At 48.7% G+C, this 23,974-nt stretch overlaps 1 protein-coding gene across 2 annotated transcripts; it reads right to left on the bottom strand.

Moving 5' to 3' along the window:
* Positions 1–301: 301 nt before the first annotated feature.
* On the bottom strand, positions 302–23,656 carry gas2l1 (growth arrest-specific 2 like 1). Of its 2 annotated transcripts, XM_036528071.1 has the most exons (6): positions 23,049–23,656; positions 20,918–21,856; positions 8,059–8,166; positions 5,272–5,368; positions 4,222–4,528; positions 302–2,384 (listed from the first exon to the last, which is right to left on the bottom strand). In XM_036528071.1, the coding sequence occupies exons 2-6, from the start codon at positions 21,581–21,583 to the stop codon at positions 302–304; spliced, it is 3,261 nt and encodes a 1,086-aa protein (XP_036383964.1). In that variant the 5' UTR covers positions 21,584–21,856; positions 23,049–23,656. The 2 variants fall into 2 exon arrangements, with proteins under 2 accessions (XP_036383964.1, XP_036383965.1); XM_036528072.1 differs by lacking the exon at positions 23,049–23,656 and having other exon boundaries at positions 20,918–22,010.
* Positions 23,657–23,974: the final 318 nt, after the last annotated feature.

Below are 23,974 nucleotides of genomic sequence, written 5' to 3' on the forward strand. Positions count from 1 at the left end.
TCCCCCTTCCCAGTTAGGGGAGATTGTCTTTACTGTCTCTGTTGTCTCTATTGTCTCTTCTGGTTCCTCTTCTTGTTCACCACAGCAGTGTTATTTATTTCCTGTGGTCCTGTGCACTGGTAATCTAAACCTTCCTCTGAATTTCACTCCTTGTAGTCTCTTCTCTAGTGTCTTATCCTCGTAAAAAAAGAGAATCAACTCAAAGACAGCAAACCAAGAGGATCTCGAGAGGTAGGTAGTTACCCGTAGCGAGAGGTGGTGTCTCACAATCGTGACAAAGCACCATCACTGACACTCTCTGCTACATCCAGCCCTCATCGTCCTGGCTCCCAGACTCCACAGAGGAGGAGCAGTCCCGACGGCCCCTGGTTGGGGACCGTGTCTGGGGCTCGATCAGATTTGCCAAGGCCTGGTGCAGGGCTTTATGGGACTTGGAGTGCCCGTTGGTCCGGGAGACCTGGGGGGACTGCGGTGGGGTATGGATGGGGGAGTAGCTACCATGTGGCTGCTGCTGTTTGTAGCTGACAGGAGTGGGGATGCGCGAGGGGCTGTTCTCGGGCCGGTTGTCCGTTCGGGGGCGAATTCTGGGCCTCAGCTTGAGCTTGTAGATGGAGGGTACCCGCTCAGGCTTCTTCAGCCCCTTCTTGGGCCGCAGGACGACCTCTGTGTCCCCGTTGGCTGCCGGGGGCGGCGGGGAGGAGCCCCTCGAGTGCGGCTCGTTCAGGCTGATGCACATGGAGGAGCTCTCGCTGGAGGAGTCCTGGAAGGAGCAGTCCTCAGACGGTGGGAGGGGCAGAGGCGACGGGCAACTTTCAGGGGGTGGGAAGCCATCGTTTGGGTCATCGTCTTCCCCGAGCTCAAAAGGGAATTCCGGGTGGCTATCCGGGTTGCTTCCCCCCTCCTCACCTACGGCCCAGTCCAGCCTCCCCTGCCTGCCGTCCACCTCTGCTGCCGAGGCCAGCAACTGCTCAGTAATGGGCTTCACCCCATAGCCACTGTGGACGCCTCCAGAGTGGAGGGCTGGCTGTGTGAAGGCGTGGGGTTGCTCCATGTCTCTCAGGCTGTTCAGGGAGGAGAGGAGCTCGCCATCCTCCAGGGAGCCAGCCAGGGCCGGCAGCTTCATGTGACGGCCCCCGCGACCCCCCCAGCACTCCGTATCCATGTGGTTACCGTTTTGAGGCCGGACGGGATTCAGGTTGTCTGACAGGACCACAGAGTTCTCCAGGGCGCAGGGCAGCGGGTTGGTGGGGGGTCTTTTGGACTCGCGAAGGTCAGGCAGCAGCCCCACTTTACCCCCCACGTTGAGGGAAGAAGAGGAGGAGCTGGAGGATGAGTAGGCGGAGTCTGTGACGTTGGCATCCCCCGGGGTGGGCAGCGGCAGGGCTCCTGAACTCTGAGTGACAGGAAGCTGCAACGACGCAAGGTCCTTCCCTCCGGCCCCCCTGCCAGCGCCCGCTGCGGCCAGCTGCGTGTTGGCCAGGAACTCCGCCTCGAAGCTGCGGTACAGGTCCTGCTCCTTTTGGGGGTCCAGACTGGGCAGCAGCTGGAAACTGAAGCCCCTCCCCTCACCCTCTGCTTCAGGCCACTCAGCGCCACCCCGTCCCGGGCGACTGTGCCCCGTCGATCGGAAGTTGCGGGACGCCCGCGGGGAGCGGGGGGCGTGGTGGTGGGAGGAGCGGGGGGAGGAGTGAGGGGACCGCCGGCCTGCCTGGGAGACCGGGGGGAGCAGTCTGCTCTTCCCCGCTGATGGGGAGCGGGGAGGCGGGGGCTTGGGGGAGGCCCCGGCCTTCTTACTGGGGCTGTTTGGACCCCCTTTAACTGGTGAATGAGATGGGGCTGACTGTCTCCTGGAGAAACCCCCAGGAGTGAATTTTGGGGAGGCCGGGTTTGCCTGTTTGGTCCGGAGGTCCTCGCCTCTGTCACTGTGGTGGGGTTCATGTATCTGAGGAGGGGGTACCAGGCTGGCCTCACTGCGGCTAGGCAGCTTGCCCTGGCTGTGTGAGCGTGGGGCCTGCAGCCTGCGGGGCCCCTCTGGTCCCAGGGAGCGGCCCCGCTCTGGCCTGGCCATCCTGATGCCCTCGGGGGCGCCCTGAGGCGGGCTGGGCTTCAGCACTGCGGGACGCTCCCGCGAGTGGCTGCGTGCCCGAGTCTGTGGTGTGCGCAGGGCCGGCATCTGTCCCCCTTCCTTGGGCCTCTCAATCACGTGCTTCCCCTCCCTGCGACTCACCAGCAGTACCACCTCCTCACCGGGGCGTCGGACACCTCCCAGCGATACCCTGCCTCCCCCTCCCCCGCAACCACTCCCCCCACCCTTAGAGGAAGAGGTGGAGGAGTCACTGTCCCCTGACAACCTACGGGTTGCTGGCGGCAACGTGTCCTTGGACCTGCAGCCCACAGAGAGAGAGAGAGAGAGAGAGAGAGAGAGAGAGAGAGAGAGAGAAAAAGCTGTCAGTACTGATCACACACCACCCTGCCATCACTAAACTGCCCCAAGCACAACATTTTCACTGTTGACTAAAAATAAAGGCCCACCTCACTGAACCAGTCTGTCTAATTACTCTGCCACCCTAGAAGTGACCTTCGACCTACGTCTCTCTCTCTCTCTCTGCCTCAGTCAGCAATCATGTGACATCTCACAGGCCTCTTTGTAAGCCTACAGGAAAGGATTCCACAGTGTTCAATCCGGTCACACATCCACACGCACACAGCTTCCTAGGACCTATGTTGGGCCAATGGCGGGGGATTACGGAGATCAGGGCAAGTGAAGGGCAGGATTTAGCAGATTTCCTGCCCTTACCTGCCCTAACAAGCCCACCTCAACTCCTTGCCTCCAACCTGCCTCAGACACACTGCCAACACCTGTCAGTGTCCACCTACTATGGACAGGGTAACCACAGACGGGGCCATACTTTTATGCTTTAACAGGATGCATGACTGGACAAATATCCAGACATGGGCTGGACACGGGCTGGAAGGAGGTCCTCAGTCAAGAGAAACGTCATGGGCAGACAACACCCAGATTAGCCCCCAGTGGCCCCGATACCTCCTGAGGCATCAACACAAGGGGCTGAGGCCTGTGATTAGCCTGTAATCCTAGCACGGCACATCTTGGCCTGGGTGCTGAAAGAGTTAACCACACTGGGGCTTGACGCTCTGACGCGCAGTCTGGGCCTATTAATGACTACGGAAACTGAGGCACTCTCTGGCTCGGCGCCAAGAAAAATGAGTCTGCTACTCTTAATTGTTTTAAACAATGGCATTTCCAAACAAGGACGGTCAGGGTGGTACACGCGACCCGACATGCAATAAGGCTTATTAGTAAGAGGGAAAAAACATTTTTACAACAGCCGGGCCTTCAAAAACAGCAAAGGACCTTATGGAGGAGTATAAGGCAGGCTGAATGCAAAGGCACTGAAATAAGGTGGGAAGCAAAAGGAGAGAGCAAAAGGATTAAGTGTTTTCCTACCAACACTCTAGTCTGATTCAGTCCATCAGCTCAGTGCATTAGATAAACACAACAACGCCAACGAGAGCCACCCAAGCTCAGTGTTTACAGTAATTAACTGAGTGATGGGGGGGTGGGGCGTGCGAGGAGGATAAAGGGAGAGGGGAGACAGATCGGGGATGCTTTTACAGCCACACCACAAGGGGGCAGTGTTTGCACCAGGCAGAGGGGAAAAAAGTCCTGGCAATGTCACCTGGGATTAGGGGAAGCTGGCTGCACTAATCTGTCATATCCATGGGCCGTCTGTGTGTGTGTGTGTGTGTGTGTGTGTGTGTGTGTGTGTGTGTGTGTGTGTGTGTGTGAGAGAGAGAGAGAGAGAGAGAGAGAGAGAGAGAAAGGAGGGCAATTGCACCCTGCTGGTAAGCAGTAGGGGAGAGATCAATTGAGTTGCAGGCTGATGGGTCCATTCACAGAAAGCACACGCAGCCTTCAGTAGGGTGCCGCCACAGGCTATCACTTAGCAGGGGGTGGGGTCTGTCCCGGCTACTGTTCCTATGACCTTGTAGTAATCTGCAGTTGAACTACATTATCAGCAACACTGCAGCACTAGTCTTGTCTTTAGAAAAAAAAAACCCTGTCCCTTTAATTTAATGTACTAAAAGCATAATCCCTGTGCTTGATGAAATAATCAGGTTACACAGAGACACACGCAGATGCATGAATTCACTATCTTGCTGAAACGCGCTCAGGGCACACCCAGGTGCGCACACACGCACCTGAGAGGGGTGAAGTGACGTGGCTCAGAGCGGTCCCGCGGCGGGTGCGGCAGCAGGTTCGGGCCGCGGCAAACGTTGGCGTCCAGCTCCATGGGCAGAGAGGGCCGCTGGGGGCGGCCCAGGCGGGCGGACGCAGAGGTAGAGTGGGCGGACGCGGGCTCCAGCGAGCGCCTGTCGGGTGTCTTGAAGGGAACGATGCCCTCGTTGCGCCAGTGCGGCCCGGGGCTGGTGGAGCGAGAGGAGTGGGCGCTGGAGGACTTGCTGTGCGAGCCCTGGCCGCCTGCTTTGGCCTGCTGGTATCGGTGAGCTGCAAGACCGAGTGCAAAGTCCCGCTGAATGAAAACAGCTACCCTCATATCACCATTACTTCAGCTGTGGTGACAAAGAGTACTATGAGACCCTAATTGGGAAATAAACTCCACTTTTTACTATTTATTAAAGTACACTTTTTACTGTGTTTTCAGTCGTGTAAGTATTATTGTAGTGATTCATTTATGATTAAACTCAGTTGCAGTTAAGGTTTCAAAATTAGTTTGGGGGTGTCAACATCTGAAATTCTAGGAAACAGGTAAGAAAACTAGACAGTGCTTATTATCAGTTATAAGCTTATATAAAGTATATATACATTTAGCTGCTTAGCTGCTTAGCAGACTCTTGCTTTAGTCCATTCAGTGACTATTTTTACATGGAATTCATTTATAAAGCTGGATATTTACTGAGAATTCAGTAAGGCAGTCAAGCACCTTGCCCAAGGGTACAACAATAGTACATGGGTGTGGAATTGATCCAGCACCTTTTGGGCTACAAGTCCTGCTCCCGTTGTGGGTTCTAGGTGTTAAAACTACCCGTTAAATGTGAACTCCATTGGCTGCTTACACAGAGGCAATAACACGGCCTTTGAAACAGCAGGCTGTCCAACATTAGTGCCATTCAGGGTGTGATAACCGACAGGATAAAACGAAGAAGACTGATGGGTGAAAGCAAACATCAATGCACATTTTGAAGACCCTGCCCGCAGAACTGGACACCGGTTACAGGAGGTGACCTCACCGAAAGCAGAGCAGCGGCAGGGGTCGTGTTTATCCAGGTAGTGCTCCAGCGTGTCCCAGCCGCCGCCCACACGCACCATCACGTGAGTGCGAAGCACCTGGGGAGAGAGCACAGAGCCAGCGCTGTCAGAGACACGCGCACGTACAGAAACACACAGGAGAGAGACGCCGCCCACACGTAGCGCTGTGATCTACAGTGCATATGTGCTCGCCCACATACACCGCACAGCCACATATTTTGCAGACGTACACATACACACATTTGAACACAATACACATAAGCAGGTCAGGTGCTCTGTGCAGAAAGATCAGGTGCACACTACATGGTAAGTCGCACACAGCAAGATCATTACTGTCTGAAACACAGTACCTCTGAGAGGAGCCATGAGATTTTAAACCACCTATATCTGTGTGTGTGTGTGTGTGTGTGTGTGTGTGTGTGTGTGTGTGTGTTGTGTATGTATGAGTGAATGTGGGGGGAAGTAATTACGGAGTAGCAAGCAAAAGCTCATACAGGGAAACCACACACAGATATTCCACTCCAACAGCAATACATAAATAACCAAATTGATATTTAAATCAGTGATACACCAGCAGATAGCATGAAGTAACTGAAGGGACATGCAAATACAAAGACACCATTCCACCCTCTTCATCATGAGCCCTTCCCCCTGCCCCTGGCCTTACGTAAGTTCCATTTGATGCACCCCCCACCCCTCCACCCCCCAAACACTCTCCAGCATGACCCCCAGCTGCTGCCTTTATGTGGGCTGTTCATCGCCATGCCAACACACAATTAAAGGGGGAGAATAATAAAAAGCCACACAGATCTAAAAAGGCTCTCCCCCTCTCAGCTGGCTTCCCTGTGCTTTCAGAGGGAAGAGCAGTGAATTAACATTGTAACAATCATCCCCCCACACACACACACACACACACACGCACACACTCGCTGCTTGAGCTCGGAAGGGGGGGGAGGCCAGCACGCCTCCTACACACGCTCCGAGTGTGTCCCCATCTCCAGCTTCTTTTCCCATTCTGTCCCCAGGCTGCGATTTCACAAAGGTGTATATTTAGCTCCTGCGCCGGTCCCGTGAAGAGGCAAGACTCTCGGTTGTGTAACGGTACTGCAGGCCATGTTGGGAGATGTAGTCCCGGGACTCTGCGCGGCACTGCCAGAAGGTGCATCTGTGCAGACCAGCACGGCTCCCACCCCCCTGAGCCAAATGTGCCCCTAGAGCTCCAGCCCGCTTACACAGGCTCTTGGGTGAGAGAACAGGGCAACCCGGTCACCTCCGGTCACCTAGCAGAGGGTTGGAGTAGTGGCGTAGTGGTATGGTTGCTTGCTGGTTGCTGGCTCAGTTACTGTGGGGACAATGCTATTGGGCAAGATACTCAGTTGAAATTGCGAAATATTGGGTAAATCTAACGTACGTGTAGTGTAATTTTGAGTGAAGCCACGCTGGGTTTGTGTTGCACACCCTGGTGGCTCACAGCAAGGGCCTTCTGTAGCCATCAGCCACAACTCTTAATGGGTCTCAGATATTAAAAGACGAGGTCATGTGACAGTTACAATTTCCCTTTGTGAAGAGACCTGTCACGTTCCTGTCTCCTCTTGATGTGATCCACCGCTGGAGGGCCTCCCGCCTAACGGGGGGGGGGGGGGGAATATCCCTGTTGTCATGGCAACGGCGGCCGATCACCAGCTTCAATGGCGCACACACTGCTAGATGGACGCATTATGGGGTGTTGCCGTAAGTGGCGCTGGCACTGACTTGCCGGCTTGTGTCCTATTTAACGCGGCACAAAGGACCCCCTCACAGGACAGATGAGCTCCTCAAAGCCACGGGCCTGAATCCCGCTCCCCCGTTTCACTCCCACTTCCTCCCCCCACACCCCCACTCCCCCTCTCTCTAGGCCTGGATCCCTCAATGTGGCCAGGCAGGCTAACTCCGGCAGATGAATAGAGAGACTGTTGGCTTTGATTGCGGCAACGAGGAAGCTCGCTTCCTCCTCCGGATCAATGGGACAGGACATCTTGGCAGAGCTGGCACGATGGCGATGCACATAATTGCTGTCATCCTCTGTGAAGCCCGGGGGGGGGGTGTGTGCGGTAAAAGCTGACAGAGTGACAGCTCCACAGACTTGCTATCACACGGACTTCATCCTCACACACGGCACACTTAGTGCAGACACTCAGTTCGAGTCTGCACTCCAGGGAGCTTTTCTAATGCTCTCACACACACGCGCTGTGTGCTTCTGGAACTGTGAGCCCAAGATCAATCTGAAAACAAAACTGTTCTGTGCGTTTCACTGCAGGCGCGCACAATTGCAATCTCTCCCACCCCCCCAAATGAAATGCCATCGATTTTGTTTCCCTGCAATGCCTTGGATAAGATCGCAGAAAAGGCATTAGGCAGAGCCCAAATTGCGGGACCTGCAGAAATGAGCGGCGTAAGAGATAGGGCCCACCAGGAAATGGCGCAGAGCACTTTTTTGGACAGGCTCCCTGCTGGTTCCAATGAAGGGGGAATCGAGGCGAAGTTAGATAATGCACTGCGAATAGGTCAGAGAGCTGGAAACAATGAACTGCTCTAATGCAAGACTCTTATTATACAGCAATAGATTTGCCTCTGGAGGCAGAGATTCATATCTTCAGGGGCACCACGGGTTACTCAGGCACAGTGTGATTAGAGGACAAATGCATAGGTAATTGACTGAATGATTGGGTGAGATGAACGGGTGAATGAGTGAATGGGAAAGAGGGTGAGGAAGGGGTTAGAGGTCTCACCCGAATGAAGATCAAAGCGCTGGAGTCCCCCACTTTGTACTTCCCCTCGGACACTTTCGTCATGGGAAACTGGGCAGGGCAGGAACAGCGCCCCAGTATCTCCCGCACCTACGGACACAAACGGTAGGAAAGGATTAGTTCCTCTGGGCAGGAAAATGAAACCTCGAATGTTCCGACAACACAAGTGACTCGGGGACAAACAAAGAACTGACGGCTGTCCCACAATTCCACATTTGACTTGCACACTAGAAGTAGTATCTTCCTTTCAGGACATCCGGAGTCACATCCCTGGCCTGATGTGTTTTTTGTTTATTAAGATTTTCTCTCAGTAAACAAAAACATGCAATATGTTACAGTGCCTTTGGTTTACACTGGAATTAAACAGTCAACTGAAGATTCATATCAATGAGCAATGTGATTAAGTTTTGAGATCACCTATAAACCAATCAGACTGCAGCATTTGCAAATAAATCTCTTATTCAGCATTTGGTCAATTGCTGTTACATATACTGTATACATATTGGGGGCAATACGTACACATTCCAAAAAACTGTGGGTAGTAACATGATTCACATTAAATAAATTATTAACATTTTTCAAATATCTGCAAAGACATTCAAAATCTTCCCATAAACTTCTCATGAAGTGCAACTGTTGTAAAGTTTGCGAAAATACAACTCTGGGGAAACAAGAAATGTTAACATGTAAAAGCATGGCCACAACAGACCAAACAGCTTGAAGCATTGACTTGATTTGTTTTGTTTTGTGCACAGGACATATATTATAGTATACCAACTTTGAATTTGAACTAAGAGATTTATCACTATATCATATTTGGTGGTTACTGGTCCCATGTTACAGATAGAACATACTATGTACATTTAAGTCAAAGAATATGCAATACTTGATTTAGACATCATGGTAATGGCATTATCATAATAGTTTTGGAGCTATTAAATGCCTCAGTAATTGCTGCTTGTAGCAATGTTTTAGATTTGCATGTATTTGGGTGTGATATATTGAATACATATCCATATTATGTGTGTAATGTACTGTGTCACAACAAAGACATTGAACTGTTTAATGTCAATTAGCTATTGAAAGAAGCACATAATTACAGGACACTGACATTCACTGCATATTGACATTGACATTCATCGCATATACACACTATATATTACAGTGTGGCACTGTCTTATTAAGTAGTGTGCTGGTGAACGGCTGCAGTGCTTAGAGAAGTCTTCCTTAATTGTCTCCGTCAGTAAAAAGCATGAAGTGCAGAAAGAGATCTCAGTTTTTCTGTTTTGATTGTAGGCCATCTGGAAATAACTGTCGTGCAGTATCGAACGCAATGCACCATTGCCCGTGGTTCTAAAATAATCTCAGCGCGCACCTGCGATACTCCGGTGGGCCCGTCCCGAGCTGCGCCTTCCAAGCGTGGCTTCACCCAGACGGAGGCTTCAGACCAGCTCCGCTGGCTGCTAGAACAGGCCTCAAACTAATTTAAACCTGCTGCTTCAGAGCACAAGGCCCACCCCCCCCTTTGCACAGCTCTGGTGACTACTGATCTTACCGCTCCACTGGAGAGGGCTCTGATTAGGGGGGAGAACCGAGAGGGGGGCGACGTGTGTGCTCTCATGGCTGCACCACAGTTGTGTTTTGGGTAAAGACACGGCCTGGCGCAGTGATATTTGGCAGGGCGCTGGAGGGGGGTGGCGATTAGGCACTAGGCTCAGACGTAGAGAGGGAGCATGAGGGTGGGGCGGGCTGCTATGCCACGTGGGCCCGTTCCCCCGGGACAGGGCGGCTTTGATGTTATTCCTGGCGGCTCTCTCAGACAAGGCGTGTGCGCACTTGCCGACCCGTGAGCTATGGGAGAGAGCTCAATGGACTAGAGCAAGGGGAGGAAATAAACAAAGAAAATGATACACCGACAGCTCGTTCCTCCCCCCAACATCGCCATCATGAACAAAAAAGACCGAGTTTGACAGAAATGGGAAGCAACCGTGAACTTGCCGTTTATTTGCAGTAACTGAGTTCAGTACCTTCTTATTTGAGTCATCTTTTTTACCATCACTTCCTTTAGTTTTACTTTAAACCAAATACAGTGGCGAAAACTCCACATATGAGGCAAATGAGACCCCATCAATGTGCAGTGCGTAACCATGCAAATGAATGAGGGAAAGGCCACTGACACCTATTTGTGCATAAATAAGGTATATACACCATCTCCCTCGACCATGGAACTCTGCCCTACTTCTTGAGTACATTGTCTACAGCATGCAGTGCTGAACACCCACTCACCCACACCCCCACACACACACACACACACACACACACCTCACAGCAGATATACAGCTTTCTGCTTCAGCAGGTGAGGGTTAAGCACAGAGTAACCACCCATGGGTGGAGTGAGAACACAGCACTGAGCCTCTCCTCCTCGGCAGTCAGTGAGTGACTGGTCGGGCCTTCTTGGAATAAAACCCACACCACTGAGCTAGTGGAAAGATCTCCGTGGTAACAGACGGCCGCCGCCAGCCCTTCCCTTTTTTCCCCCATCCAGCTCGTTTCCCTCTTCTTTCTTTAGCGCGCCTCTTTCAGCCCAGTTCCCTAATAAACCGATCACACTTCAAACGTGACCTTTCCGCAAAAGTCAGTTCCACAGGAGGAGAGATCTGCAACAAAGGAGGTGTGTGGAACAGAGCAGCTTTTCCCTGGGCAGACAAGTTTATTTAAAGTGTGCTGGAATGGTCTGAGTGCCTGCCTCTAACTTCAGTGGGAGAGCTTAAGCCACTTTCCTCTCTGAGGTGCCTTTTCATTAAGGCAGGGGTAGCAGAAAAGAGCAGAGTTTAAGGTGGAAGGAGCTAAATTAATAAGAATATGTGATTCTCACGAGTTGTCTCAGTGTCACTGTTAACGTATCGGTCACCCGGCTAATGGCTACAATGATGAAAATCCTCTGCATGAGGTACTTAACATGGAAATGGGACAGGTCTGAAAGATGAACGAGCTTGAGTAACCGCACAGAAGTGGAGCTGGAGTACAGTGAAAGTGGAGGATGAATTATAGATGCAAGGCGCTCACAAGGGGAGTGTACTGGCAAAGGGGAGGACGTTTGCTACGCACGTCAAAAACCTGTCTGCGTCGGCATGAGGAATAAATCTCCACCTGCCATGAACACCAAGGATGACATTGAATATATTTTTTGAGACATAGAAAATCGCTCACGCTTACTTATATTTCTTTAAAAAATATATATAGCTGCACTGTTCAAACCCGACAAGCTATACTGCATGTCTCTTTAAGGGTGCAGTGTTTGTTTTTCTTTCGATGTCATGTTGTATCCCAGCCTTATCTCCTGTCTGTCATCCTGTCTGGCCGCTCTACACTGGTTTGGGAGATACTGGGTCCGTGTATTCTCCTTCCTGCTCCTCCAGCACTGGGACGCGGCAGTCTGTCAGGGGCCAAGAGTGCAGGGCAGGACAAGTCGGGGGGGCAGAGAAGGGGAATGGACATTTGCGTGGTCGGGGTGCTGGAGGTCAGAAGGGAGACTTTGAGAGAAGCTTTTAAAAGGATCTTTGGAAACGGTTTTTCAAACCGTGGCCCCACATTCCTGATCAGACCCGGTAAAGAGAGATTAAAGTTTACACATGAACTGCTCGAGAGTTTCGAGTCTGAGTGTTGGTCACAAGTGTGATTTTCAGGTAGTATGCTAGGGTGAGGGTCGCCAACTGGCATAGATGGTTAGGCAGGCAGAAATGGTTGAGAAAGTGAGAATCCAAAAATATTGCGTGAGATATTCAGACAGCTATTTTTTGGGACAAAGAGAATCCACAGAAAGAGAAGCTACATTTCAACCCATCTGACGAGGAACACCGATGGAAGATAATCCAGTCTTAAATCTTGCAGCAGATGTTTGACCGTGTTAGTTTTTGACATTTGTCCTCAAATGCCACCTTGATTATTAAAGAATGACTCTGTTACCTAATGCATTGAGCATTTAACTGGTCTTAAAAATTATATAAACGACTGACCTTCTGAAACATTCCTAGCCGTTTGGTTTAATCCACTTTCTCGATGAGATATGTGGACTGGACTGGGTCCAAGGTAATTTGCACCATCTCAGAGGACAACCGAGGTATGAAATTCTCAGAATTAATAACTACAGCACAGGGAGCAGCACTTTTTGGATTGGCAGAAAAAAAAAAAAAAGTTTAGCAGAGCTCAGTGCTACAAGATTCAAAACAAAGCACGAGGAAGAGCCAGAAGCGTTCATAGGGGATGATACCTCTCATAAAGCCATCAGTGAATCACACGATGTATGATCATTATCAGACAAACACAGAAAAGAACTGCAGAGTTCAGATCCGTCATCCACCTTAGTGCAGAGCAGGGAGCGACTGACTTTCAAATCCCACACAAGGTGCACCATGGCAGAGATCAAAGCCTGAGAGAGCTCAGTGTTTTCTGTGCCACCGGTGAATTGTTTTACTCTGTAATGCCATCAAAACACAAGAGATGTGGAAACCTGAACCAGTAAGATCAACTTGGTGGTTTAAATGTTTGGCTTAGCTGGGCGGGGGTGGGGTGGGGGGGGTGTCACTGGGCCTGCAGGCTGAGCAGAGCTCTGCCTGCGGGTGCGAGCATGCAGGAGATGCGGGAACACCCCGACTGGGATTTACATCCTGCAGGGCCCCGCAGGAACGGGCCAGACCGGCTCCTGTGAGCTGAACGTAGGACATTCAGAGTGTGTTTTCCTTTGTGAACCGTCCGAATAATACCAGTTGGATCACAGAAAGCTTGTATTTTTGCCGCCCCACTGGTTGCTGGAGAGTGAGAAGAGCCTAGTGGTTTCAGTCCTTTACCTAGAGTGAGCAGCCTGATGTGGATGACTGATATCAACGTGCTCAATAAAGGCATGCCATACTGGCACATAAGGATTCCCAAACTCTCAGTCAAAGCATTCCTAAAATGCAAACAGAGCTGCTATTTTCACAGGGCAAACTGATTCATTGCCATGATCGCTAGCAACATCACCACCATCACAAACACAGCAAATTCTTCTGGAAACTGTATCACTGGAGGCGAGGTGGCAGCACGTCCGGACCTGAGCGTTACGCCCGAGCCGAGCCATTTTAAATCAAGATGAGATGAGAGCAGAGCTTCAGCAGCACTGCCTGTTTGTGACAGGCCCTGATTAAGCCTCCCACCTGAGCCGGGCAGACAGGAGCTCAGCCGTGAAGCGTGCTCACCACACTCACCCCCCTGCTACGGGAGGAGGGCGCGAAGCCGCGACAAACTAATCCAGCTGAAGAGAAAAAGGCTGCATCACCCACACAAAGGCTGTGCGATACATAAACACAGAGCGCAGACCCACGGGCCCGGTGCGGGGTGGGACACGGCGTCCGAGAGGGGGACCCACGAAACAGGGAGCAGCGTGTGTGTGCAAGGTCCCAAAATTTCAGTAAAGAGTAACAAAGAAAGAAAAACAAAAATCACTGCAATCACCGAGCTCAGCTATTTACTGATCTCATCCACAAAACACTTCCTGGTAGAGTGACGCTGAGAACGAAACTCAGAAACAGACTGCCAGCAAAGCCTATGAGCCTGCACTGTGAGCCATGCTGACCTACTTTCCCCCCCTCCCCTCTCTCTCTCTCTCTCTCTCTCTCTCTCTCTCTCTCTCTCTCTCTCTGTAAAATCCATTACAGCCGGGTTAAGCAGAGTGTACAGTAAAGGCACTTCAGGCATACTAGCTGTTGTTTTTTTTTTTCCTTTTTTACTTAATTCGGCGTGAACTGGACCATGAGAGCGAGCCGGGGCGGGCAGACGGCGAGCCGCGCATCGCCTCGTCTGTCCCTGGCCTGGGATCCGCCGTGACTCGATCTCTATCGGGCCGTTTCCCAGGAGCACACGGCACCAATCGGCTCCCATCAGAGCCCGCTGGCCGCGATGAGGGCTGCAGATTGCAGATTCGGCAGCGGCGGTGGTGGTATCTCTCTCCGCTCCCTAGCCAATACAAAGCACGGCGTTCTCCTCCTTATCAGCTCCAAGGGAAGTGGGTGGGGGATGGGGGGGTGGTGGGGGGGGACGTGTTTTTGGACTGAACAGGGGCTGGGAGCTGAGGCCTGAGGGCAGAGAAGGCACATGAACAATTCTGCTGAAGATGGAGGAGAGAAGGAAATGCACACACAAACACACTCGCACAAAGGCCTCCTTTCAGCCGCTGCCGTTCTCCGGACTGTCGTTATGGTGGCTTGTGAGACCATATGTTGGCAGGCGCTGCGAGTTCGCGTCATTCCCAGGCAGCAGGGACCGTATCGGTGTTTTTATATAGGCCACTCACCCCGGGGCCTGACTGCTCTCCAAGCCTCACAGCTGAGAGAAAAACAGACAGGGAGGCCAAAACAGTGCTCAGAACCAAGAAGGCGCTTGTTTATTTGCTGCATGGCTACTCCTTACCAGAGGGAGGTAGGCGTCTACGACACTGCCTGAGTAGGGACTGTCTCAGCCCTGTGTCATTATGAAGCAAAGGAAGAAACAAACAAAACACATGCTTGGTAGAAAGGGTATGGTCAACCCAAATAACCAGATATTGGCAAGCTAATTCAGGAAAAGCTCTGTATACAAAGCCGGATGGTCATCTATACATAGTCAGGCAGAAAGTAGGAAGTAGAAATGGAACATAAAGAGTATTAAGATGATTATCTTAGGCTTATCTTGGGAAGGGTTGCTCCAAAAGACTGACAACTGCAATCAGGGGGGCTTTGAGACTGCGTCATTATGAGCTTCCTGAAGAGGGTGTTCTGGGAGCCATTTACAGCATGGACCGCACCGCAGACAATGCGTTAGCGATGAGTAAGTGCTGGGTGATGGTGCGGGAGAAAGGGTGTATTTACACCAAAGCTGCAGTAACCAGGAAGCAAACAGAGGAACTGGCTCAGTCATCAGATATTCCAGCCTTCCCGAGGCCTCGCAGCTATCTGGCATCTGATCACATCTTCCTGAGATACTATACGGGTGGCAGCAATGTGCAGATATGCTGCTGTGTGGCCCGCTCTCATGTCAGAAACACTGAGTGCCGGCCTTGTCAGGAATCCACTCACAGGGTAATTGTTGCTGGAGTCATGTCTTTCAAATCAAGTGCTACTTCTTGTGGGTTTAATCACATTGTGTAGATTGCCATGGATCAAGAATGTGGCACCAAGGGTCTGCTTCAACACAAATATTTGAGAACCAAGGAGAGAATAAGTGTCACTCTTATGTGTGAATCAAGTTTTGCAGCCCAAGAACACATATGGTATTTTTGCGAAATTATTTTGAATGTGAAAACTCATATGGGCAAAACTCTATCACAAATTCATCTTCAATATATTTGCGCTGTTCTTTTGTAAAACAACTGTTTTCAATAGATGTTGATGATATTTAGAGTAAATTGTTTTTTTACCTAATATAGAATGGGTTATCTTGCTTTGGAAAGTTGGTACCACCCCAAATGCAAACACAAATTTAATGCTAATAAAATTACAATCAAATGCAAATTGTGCTGAGAGTGACCCTAGTGTAGCTCCAGGGTCAGGTTTTATTATCATTTTATCATCAATTTTACTATCAAAAAAACTGGGTACAATTTTATTGCACACTGTCATAACACAGGTAGGAGGAGTTTGCCCTAGATCAAACACATGATTGGTCCACCTGTGCAAACTCCACCCGCATGCATGTGTACAGATCAAATCCTCCTACCTATTTTGACCATGGTATCCAAACTGGTTACCAAAGTGTTTCATTATTTATGCTTAAAGGCTGTTACTGGGTTAGCAAATTGATAGTTGACAGGTGAATCTCAGTGACATCTTGGAAAAGATCATCTCATCAGACTGAAAACCTACTTAAAGAGTGTGAATGAACAGATATCAGTCACGTTTTTTTTTTTTTAAAAACAGTATTTCCAAGCTAACATGTATGGATAAACAGAACACTCCTCAATCGACTCTGCTTCAGACATAGCTCTCAATTCCACTGCTATTCCAGGACTTTCAGGAACCACTCATTGAGAGGATCAGAATCCCTAAGAGTGAAATCATTAGCAGACTCTGCATACTTTTTAAGCACCATTTTACCCATTTCCCGTTTCACAAATAATATCTTAAGCCTGTTTATTCTTCATTAAAGTCCAATACACAAACCATTTAAATTCCATCAGTGTCATTTGAAACAGGCAATATAATGCTATTCACTATTAGGCGCATTACCTACAAAATATTTGCTAAGCGTTGAGATTACTATTTCTTCAAGCAGAGGCATTCTAAGTAGATTTTCTCACTCTCCTTGCAGCAATGAAAAAAGACATTTTCAAAAGCGGCAACATTTTTCTTTTTTTACTGCATTTGCTGACACATTCAGGAATGCTATGCCTATGTTCCCTGGGATGCAGTTTTAGTGTTTATTTGAACGAACACTACAACACAAACTATAACAAATGGAAACAGCACTTATGCAGCTCTTTCTAAAACATTGAGTGCTTTGCTATGACTTTATGGGTCTAGTGTGCGCCCACAATAAAAGACATAACTTTGTGTTGAAAAATTAATGAACGTTTTCTAATTTCCACTCTTGGTGTATTGAAACATTCTCTCTTTACAGTCTACTCATCACCATGCTATCTGTTCATTTTTGCAAATGCATCCATTTTCATACTGGGTTTGTTGACCAATCACTGCAAAACTCTGTGACCATGAAGTTCAAGTGCAATATGCTAACTTCGGCACAACTTTATATGAAACATGCTATTCAATATTAATGTATTATTGCTAATTATCTTATTCATAAAAAATCACTCATAGGCAGATGATTGACTGACCTTCAAGAGCTCACACGGAATAACTACAGGCATTCCTGTTTGCATTTATGCTGGTATGGACACTATGACCAGTAAGTAAGCCACACTGGATATGCAAAAATGGTCCTTTCTATCAAACATGCCATATATTACACAATTTATTACTAATTATAATTTTGTATGATATGCACATTAGCATAAATTGCATGGCTTGATTTGAATAAGAAAATACACTTTTTTTGGCATGGCCTGTTTGTGATAACTCCCTTAATAGTTGATGTATATTTAAAATTCAAAAACATTTTAAATGCTATGTGTGCTGCAAATGAACAGCCTTTACAGAAAATCTCCTTTTTTTCCACCTAGTTTTGATTCCAGTGTTCTGATTCTGGATTTATATTTCACCATGTGAGCTGAGTACATTTCCACATTTTGGAAGTATTAAGTATCCGACTGAAAGGAGGAACGAGAAATGGTTAGGAATAGCAGAAGCATATCCCCCGCAATAATGATCTGAACCTACAGCAGTGATAGAGCCCATTGTCTGCAGACAAAACTTGATCCCCGGAAGGTGCATTTCCTGCCCGCTGTATGCTGGCTGGCTCGCAGACCCCCGGCGCGTGCTTTAATATTTAATGCGCTGGATCTCATGACTCTGCTACAGGAAAAGACCCGGTGGCATAAATGATCATTCAGTTTTGATTATTCCTCCAAGGTGCACATCAAAAAAACTGATTATTTTCCAAGGTCACAGAAATTCCTACTGATGGTACTCATTATTGGTATGACCCTATTGAAAAATAGCCCCTAGGGCAGGATGACTGACATTGGCTGGTACTTTTTTACATTGCTTGCGGTCTTCTTTCTTCATTATACCTTTAGCCCCATTTCACAAAACACCTTTCTCACTTAAATAACTTTTTATGGCCATGAAATTACCTCTTATTTTGTAATAACGGTTATTATGTTATTTTTCTGTAAGAATGGGACGCTTGGCTACGTGACTCAGTCACTTTGGATATTTTATGGGAGATTTCTTTTTAAGCTTTGGAGATTGAGGAAAGACAGAGCTGAGCAGCTTGAAATCCCATGGCCCCAAAACAGTTAAATCAAAAGCCCAGCTGCCAGTTAACTTTACATTATTACATTGTTGTCATTTTGTAAATGCTCTTATCCAGAGCAACTTACATAGTTTACAATATTATCCGTTTATACTGCCGGATATTAACTGAGGCAATCAAAGGCTAAGTACCTTGTCCGAGGGTACAGCAGCAGTGCCCGGGAGGGGAATCGAACCAGCAACCTTGAGGGTATGAGCCCTGCTCCTTACCGCTACCCTACACTGCCGGCCCAGTTAACATTGCTCGCCCAGAGGTGGCATCAGCTGTAAGCAAGCAGCAGGGATGCTGAGCCTCATGGCACATGAGTCGCACGGTGCAGCAAACACCCTGCATGACCGACTCCTCTGCACAAATACGGCTGGAGCCACAGCTGCGGACAAATCACTGCAGTCCGAATTACAAAGATTCCGGCCACAGAGGCTTCACAGCGATCCCAGTAATTACACAAGCACACTAAGCCCCTGGGAAACAACATTGGGCTGAGGACAGGAGGAGGAACGAGGACAGAGATGACAGCCATCTGAAGTTTTGAATGACCCGGAGTGACTTGCAAAGCCATGGCGTTTGTGTGAACAGGTCAGGCATCTAGGTATTACTGGCCGTTGTCCGAGCGACCATGGGCAGCTTGGACACGTAATTGGACCCCTCGTCCCGGGGCACTGGGCAGCTGTGCCCTGTATCGAATACAGTCACTGTAACTGAGAGACCAGACAAGGTCAGCTCAGAGAGGAGGAAAAAAAAAATCATTGAAAACAAAGCTGGGCATGCCAAAAGACAGACAAATGGATTTTAGTGAACGACACATACATTGCACTTTTACTGGATTTACAAGAATGCAGTAACATTATACTCTTTTCCTGAGTGAACAAGGACATTGACTGATGTGGAGGGGTATTTTTTTTTTTGGCGTTCTACTGCTCCACTTATAGCTCTGAATGCCACATCTTGATGATGTAAGCAGTTTTCTCCTGCAGGCTCTTTCAGGTGCAGACAGAGAAGGTGGGGGGGGGGGGGGGGTTACAGAAGGCTGTTGTTCGAAGTGTCCCTATGAGTCACCATCCAGGACGTCCCTCCCTCCCTAAATATGACACAGCGAGTGCCATGATTCCACCCTTAAAATGCCTGTGGGCCCTTTTGCGCTGAAATCAGAGCTCTGCCCTCACCGCCAGGAATGACGGTATGGATTACTCACAGGTGACGGCTCCCAGCGAGCAGCCCGCATTACCTCACACTGACAGGAAGCTGCTCCCCACACGCACACAAATCACAGACGGTGGGGCCAGTGTGTCAGAACCGGAGAAAACAGGTACAAACACACTGTGGCCCTGTCTGCCCTGCCGAGGCCTAAATCAGAGGCTCATGACAAACACTTACCAAAAGCACGGTGAGGGAACACTGAGCATGTGCTTTTCTCCTTGCACACAAGGAACTCTCCTCTGATTGGTCCCCACGCGCATCATGTCACACGTCTGGGCCAATCGCCAACGTGTGTGGTTTGTGTGCAAAGCGAACATGCTCATTCTCCGCACCCGGTGATGATCACGCCGACAGTGCTGAATGTTCCAGGGAACGGACAATAGCCCTACCCCTGGCCATTACAAACAAACTGATGCTTGCATTTCGGTACGTAAGCGGAGACAGAAAGCATGGGGTTGACAATGGGGCGAATTGTCCTGCGCTATGGTCTTGATGGCCGCATTACGGGCATGAATACATCTGAGGGGCTGTGGTACTCCATTGACTGCTGTCTGGCGCTGTGGGCTGGACAGACACAAGCGTGACCGACCCTTGCTGCTTCTCTTACTGTGTCCAGACAAGGCCGCCATTGTCCTCATGGAGATCGAAAGCTACTTCAGTACATGAACAAACACTCCACCTCCTCCACCCCGCTACAGACTGAACTATCGCTTCTTATAAACCAGCCAAGCGCTTCAGCAAACACACACACACACACACACACACACACACACACACACACATACACACATACACACACACTGAGAGCAGCTCAGGTCAGGTGAGCAATAGATGAGGGTCCACAACACAGCATTGAGAGAGTACATAACTGCTCCATAAGAGCAAAAGTAAACCAGCACTTCACCCTTGGGATATCATTGAAAAATGCCACTGGCTGACACTAACCTTTGTACCTGGGTGTGAGAGAATGTGAGGAATGAGAAGGAGAACACCCACTGACCCGGCAGTGAAACGGTGCTCATCCCATTGCCGAAACACAAACAGTCCTGATCCTGCGCCTCTGAAGACACGCAGGCAGCCATGTGTTTACTGAGAAAAATGCTGAATAGTTTTGCAAGGTAAGCAAACCAGCCAGGGCTGAATATTGCCTGGTCTATGGTTTGTTTTGCTGTGGGTGATTTCGTGTGAGGAGGCCACTTCTATGGTAAACAGCAAGGTGGAGACAAGCAGCCAGCACAAAGTAGATTAGAGAGAATCTCTCAGCTGTCCCTTTTCTGATCCAAAACTCAACCTAGAGAGAATTGGACTCCATAGGTGCTCTGGAGCGCAATTCCGGGAATCCATCTGATTACAATGCACTTCATGAAATGAATACTGTCATAAAGTAATCTACATCCGGGCATACGTGACAACCTAAAGCTCTGTGCCAAGATAAAACGGCATACATCAGTGATAATGACGGTGCATTACACTAAAGGAAAAAAAAATGTAAGTCATTTCTATTGCCAATTATACTGTGTAGCAACATGTTCTTTTTACAAGCACAAAAAGATAATACATCTACACTGTATTGGGAGACACAAGGAATATACTGACACCTGTGTCTGAAAATTACACATTTTAGAAAATCTTAACACAAGCTACACAGATCCATCATCATAATCCCACAGTTAATCAATGCATTAAATGCACAACTCACCAGCTCATCCAGGTTGCGCATGTCACACAGCACCCTTTTTTGCTGCCAGACTGGGTATGCTCCAGGAGGAGGGTCTCCTATACTCTCCTTCCGGCTAGGCCCCCTGCTCGGGGGACTGGGTTCCACGAGGTTCTCCTGGTCCCGTATCTCCTCCTCAATCTCCTCCTCCAGTTGGATCAACATTGGGGCGAGCATACCGAACTTGGCTCCCCGACGCGCGACCTCCAGCAGACAGAGGACGAAGTTCTTCTCGTTGCGCCTTTGTACCAAGTCGTTGGTCTCAAACATCAACACATCCTTGATCCAAAGCTCCTGGCGGCACCAGCTAATGAAGTTGGACACGTTGTCGCGTGCAACGAAGGACCCGGGCACGACATTCCGAGACTGGAAGACCACATCCTTACTTGGCACCCGCATGGTGCGTGCAGCCTCCGGATACTCGAGCTGGAAATCCATCGCAGCGCGGTTCACGTTGTTGGCGTGACGGCAGAGGGCACAGCCAGTCTCCAGACCCTCCATGAAAGTATCCGCCGAGATGTCCAGGTCGTACAGCGTGTTCAGCCACTCCGCCAGATCTTCCTTCATGGCATACAAGTACTCCTCGCTGGACTTGAACGGCCGAATGCTTTTGGATGCCGCAGACTGAATGTTACTTTGATCAGCCATATTTTAAAAATACGTATTCCGTATTTAGTAGGCTACTTAGTTATGCTAATAATGCTGACCCTTTTTCTTACATTATGAAAGATCAATGTATGAGAGAGCAAAATGATCGTATCGAGACAGCCATGACAAGCAGCTTGGGCGCGTGTCCCTCAGATGAATTCCGTAAGTCGATTGTTTGTATTAATAAAATCACCTTGCCAGTGTTTTCCGGATGTCTGTACCGTACCCGCTTCCTTTAACGTGAACATCGCTGTTCCTTGAGGAGGTCCAATACTGCGAGAAAGAAAATGAAATGGTTTTTATATTTTCTTAAAATGAAACCAACAGAGAAATTCCCCGATCACGCAGTATCCTGTGTATAAGGTTCCACACTGCTAGTATTGGTGAAATACAAATACTAGCTAAATACACACATGGACGATCCAGTTGCTTTGAAATAAGGTACCTCCCCCTTTTTCATTCGGATGAACATTCCAAACCGCTGACACCTGCTTCTCCGGGTGAAAACGCCGCATCTCTCCCTTGTCCGGAGCTAGATTTAAAACGTCGTGTCGCTCATATTAATCGTTTCGCTTACTGCACCGACTCCTGCTAAAGGCATGTTGAGCTGCTATAGCTAAGACAGGGCGATTCGGTGGCATATCTCATTATGAGAGGATAAGCGCCAGTGGGAGACAAGGGAAAAAAAAAAACTTAACCCTGTGAAGGCTTCGCTGCCTGAACAGAACATAACCGCCTGGTTCACGCTTACAGAATTTGCATTTGTGAGCTGTGCCTCATTTTAATAATTATTCTTATTCAAACAACGACGTGCAGTTTGGGCTCTCGGTTAGCTTTCTCACGATTTACAATCCGCGGGTTTATTATCAGACACAGCAAGTTTTCCATTCTAAGATAGTAGGCCAATCATTACTTGACTGTAAAGTCACCCGGGATAATATTTTAACAGTGTTTACCGACATATCAGTTGTTTCTGATATCATGACTTTCAGTACAGTAATAGGTATCGACTGGTCAGCAGAGTCTCACCGTTGACAGTTAAGTAAACCCTGAATCCATTACAAGAGTGGCGTTCAGACGGGCTATCAACAGTGTGATACAGACAGCATGGGGCTACCCGAAAGGGTAATCCCATGAAATATACAGAAGTCTCTCCACACAGCACCCACTCACTGACCACAGAAAATAACTACGTAATTTCGCCAACAAACAGGGGCATTCCCACATATGCTGTGCAATTTTTATTGCACTTAACATCGTAGACTATACTGACTATTTGGAATACATCCTTTCCCTCAACGCACATAGTCTGTCCATTTTATCAGTCCATGACGAACTAACTTGAACATGTACTATCTGCATTTTATGCGGCAAGCCTTTAACATCATCAGCATCAACGCGTCGCTTCACAAAAGACAGGCCTGAAACAATGTACAATATCGCTTCACCATCTGTTTTTTCTTACCTTTGATCAACGCTTTGATCAAGTGAAGAAAGCCACTCTGAAGAAAGCTGTCCTCGTGGCCAGAGCAATGTCACCCACTATCACAATCTAACAAAAGTAACTAACTAGTTTAATATTTAGCCGTGTTTGTTTCCAGTCCCACGTTTCAGCTGGGATGTACATGTCCCGATAGAACCTGGATGTCAAATGCTGTTGTAGACGGAATGAAACAAATCGAAAGTCGGTATTAGCAGTATTAGCAAGAGTCATACATTCCCCAAAGCAGCCACAATAGTTCTAGATTTCATTGACGATGTCCATTTCGAGTACGTCATTTAAAAGTTGGCAAATGCTTAATTTAAAACTCACGCTAGCAGTACACTGTTCTGAACTGCATATTTCACAAACAACTGTAAGGAACAGGGAACCAGCCTTCCCTCGGGTTGAGGAGGCGGACAGCCAAGAAGAGGGCTGGCATAACTATGTTATTAGCGTGTCAGCAACTGGTACGGATCGAAACGAGAACCGAGGATTTATCAAAATGAATCTGTAGCAGTGATGTCGATCCAGTTCTGTTCATTTCAAACACGCGGACGTCCCTTAAAAATCTCCCATCTTGTCTTCCATGTCCAGTTGTGATGGCAAAACACTCACTCCTGGGAGTGTTCGCTCCCCTTCCGCTGACTTTTGGTTTTGACTACGTTTTCCCACGTTCTCGCTCTTACTCCCCTAAGTGAGGCTGGCTGGATTCAGTCGAAAACAGCGGCTTCAATTATCAGCGATTGATCAGTTCGTTGTGACCCAGTTCAGTTTTTAAACTTTTTACCACAATAGATACTTTTTACGATCATGGAAAGTAATCCATTTTGTATTTAAACGAGCATGCAATTTATTGAGGGAGATAGCCTACAAGTCTCGCGAGGGAGCTTTTCGCCTGTGGAAAATGC

This window comes from Megalops cyprinoides, chromosome 4 (genome assembly GCF_013368585.1).
Source record: "Megalops cyprinoides isolate fMegCyp1 chromosome 4, fMegCyp1.pri, whole genome shotgun sequence".
NCBI lineage: Eukaryota > Metazoa > Chordata > Actinopteri > Elopiformes > Megalopidae > Megalops > Megalops cyprinoides.

What these genes read in the sequence shown, in the direction of transcription:
- gas2l1 (XM_036528071.1), bottom strand. Translation starts at nt 21,583, where the DNA reads ATGGCTGATCAAAGTAACATTCAGTCTGCGGCATCCAAAAGCATTCGG. An exon ending in CTGCCGCTGCTCTGCTTTCG is followed by an intron (nt 4,529 to 5,271) that starts GTGAGGTCACCT and finishes TCGGTCTTGCAG; the next exon opens with CTCACCGATACCAGCAGGCC. An exon ending in CGTCACTTCACCCCTCTCAG is followed by an intron (nt 2,385 to 4,221) that starts GTGCGTGTGTGC and finishes TGTGGGCTGCAG; the next exon opens with GTCCAAGGACACGTTGCCGC.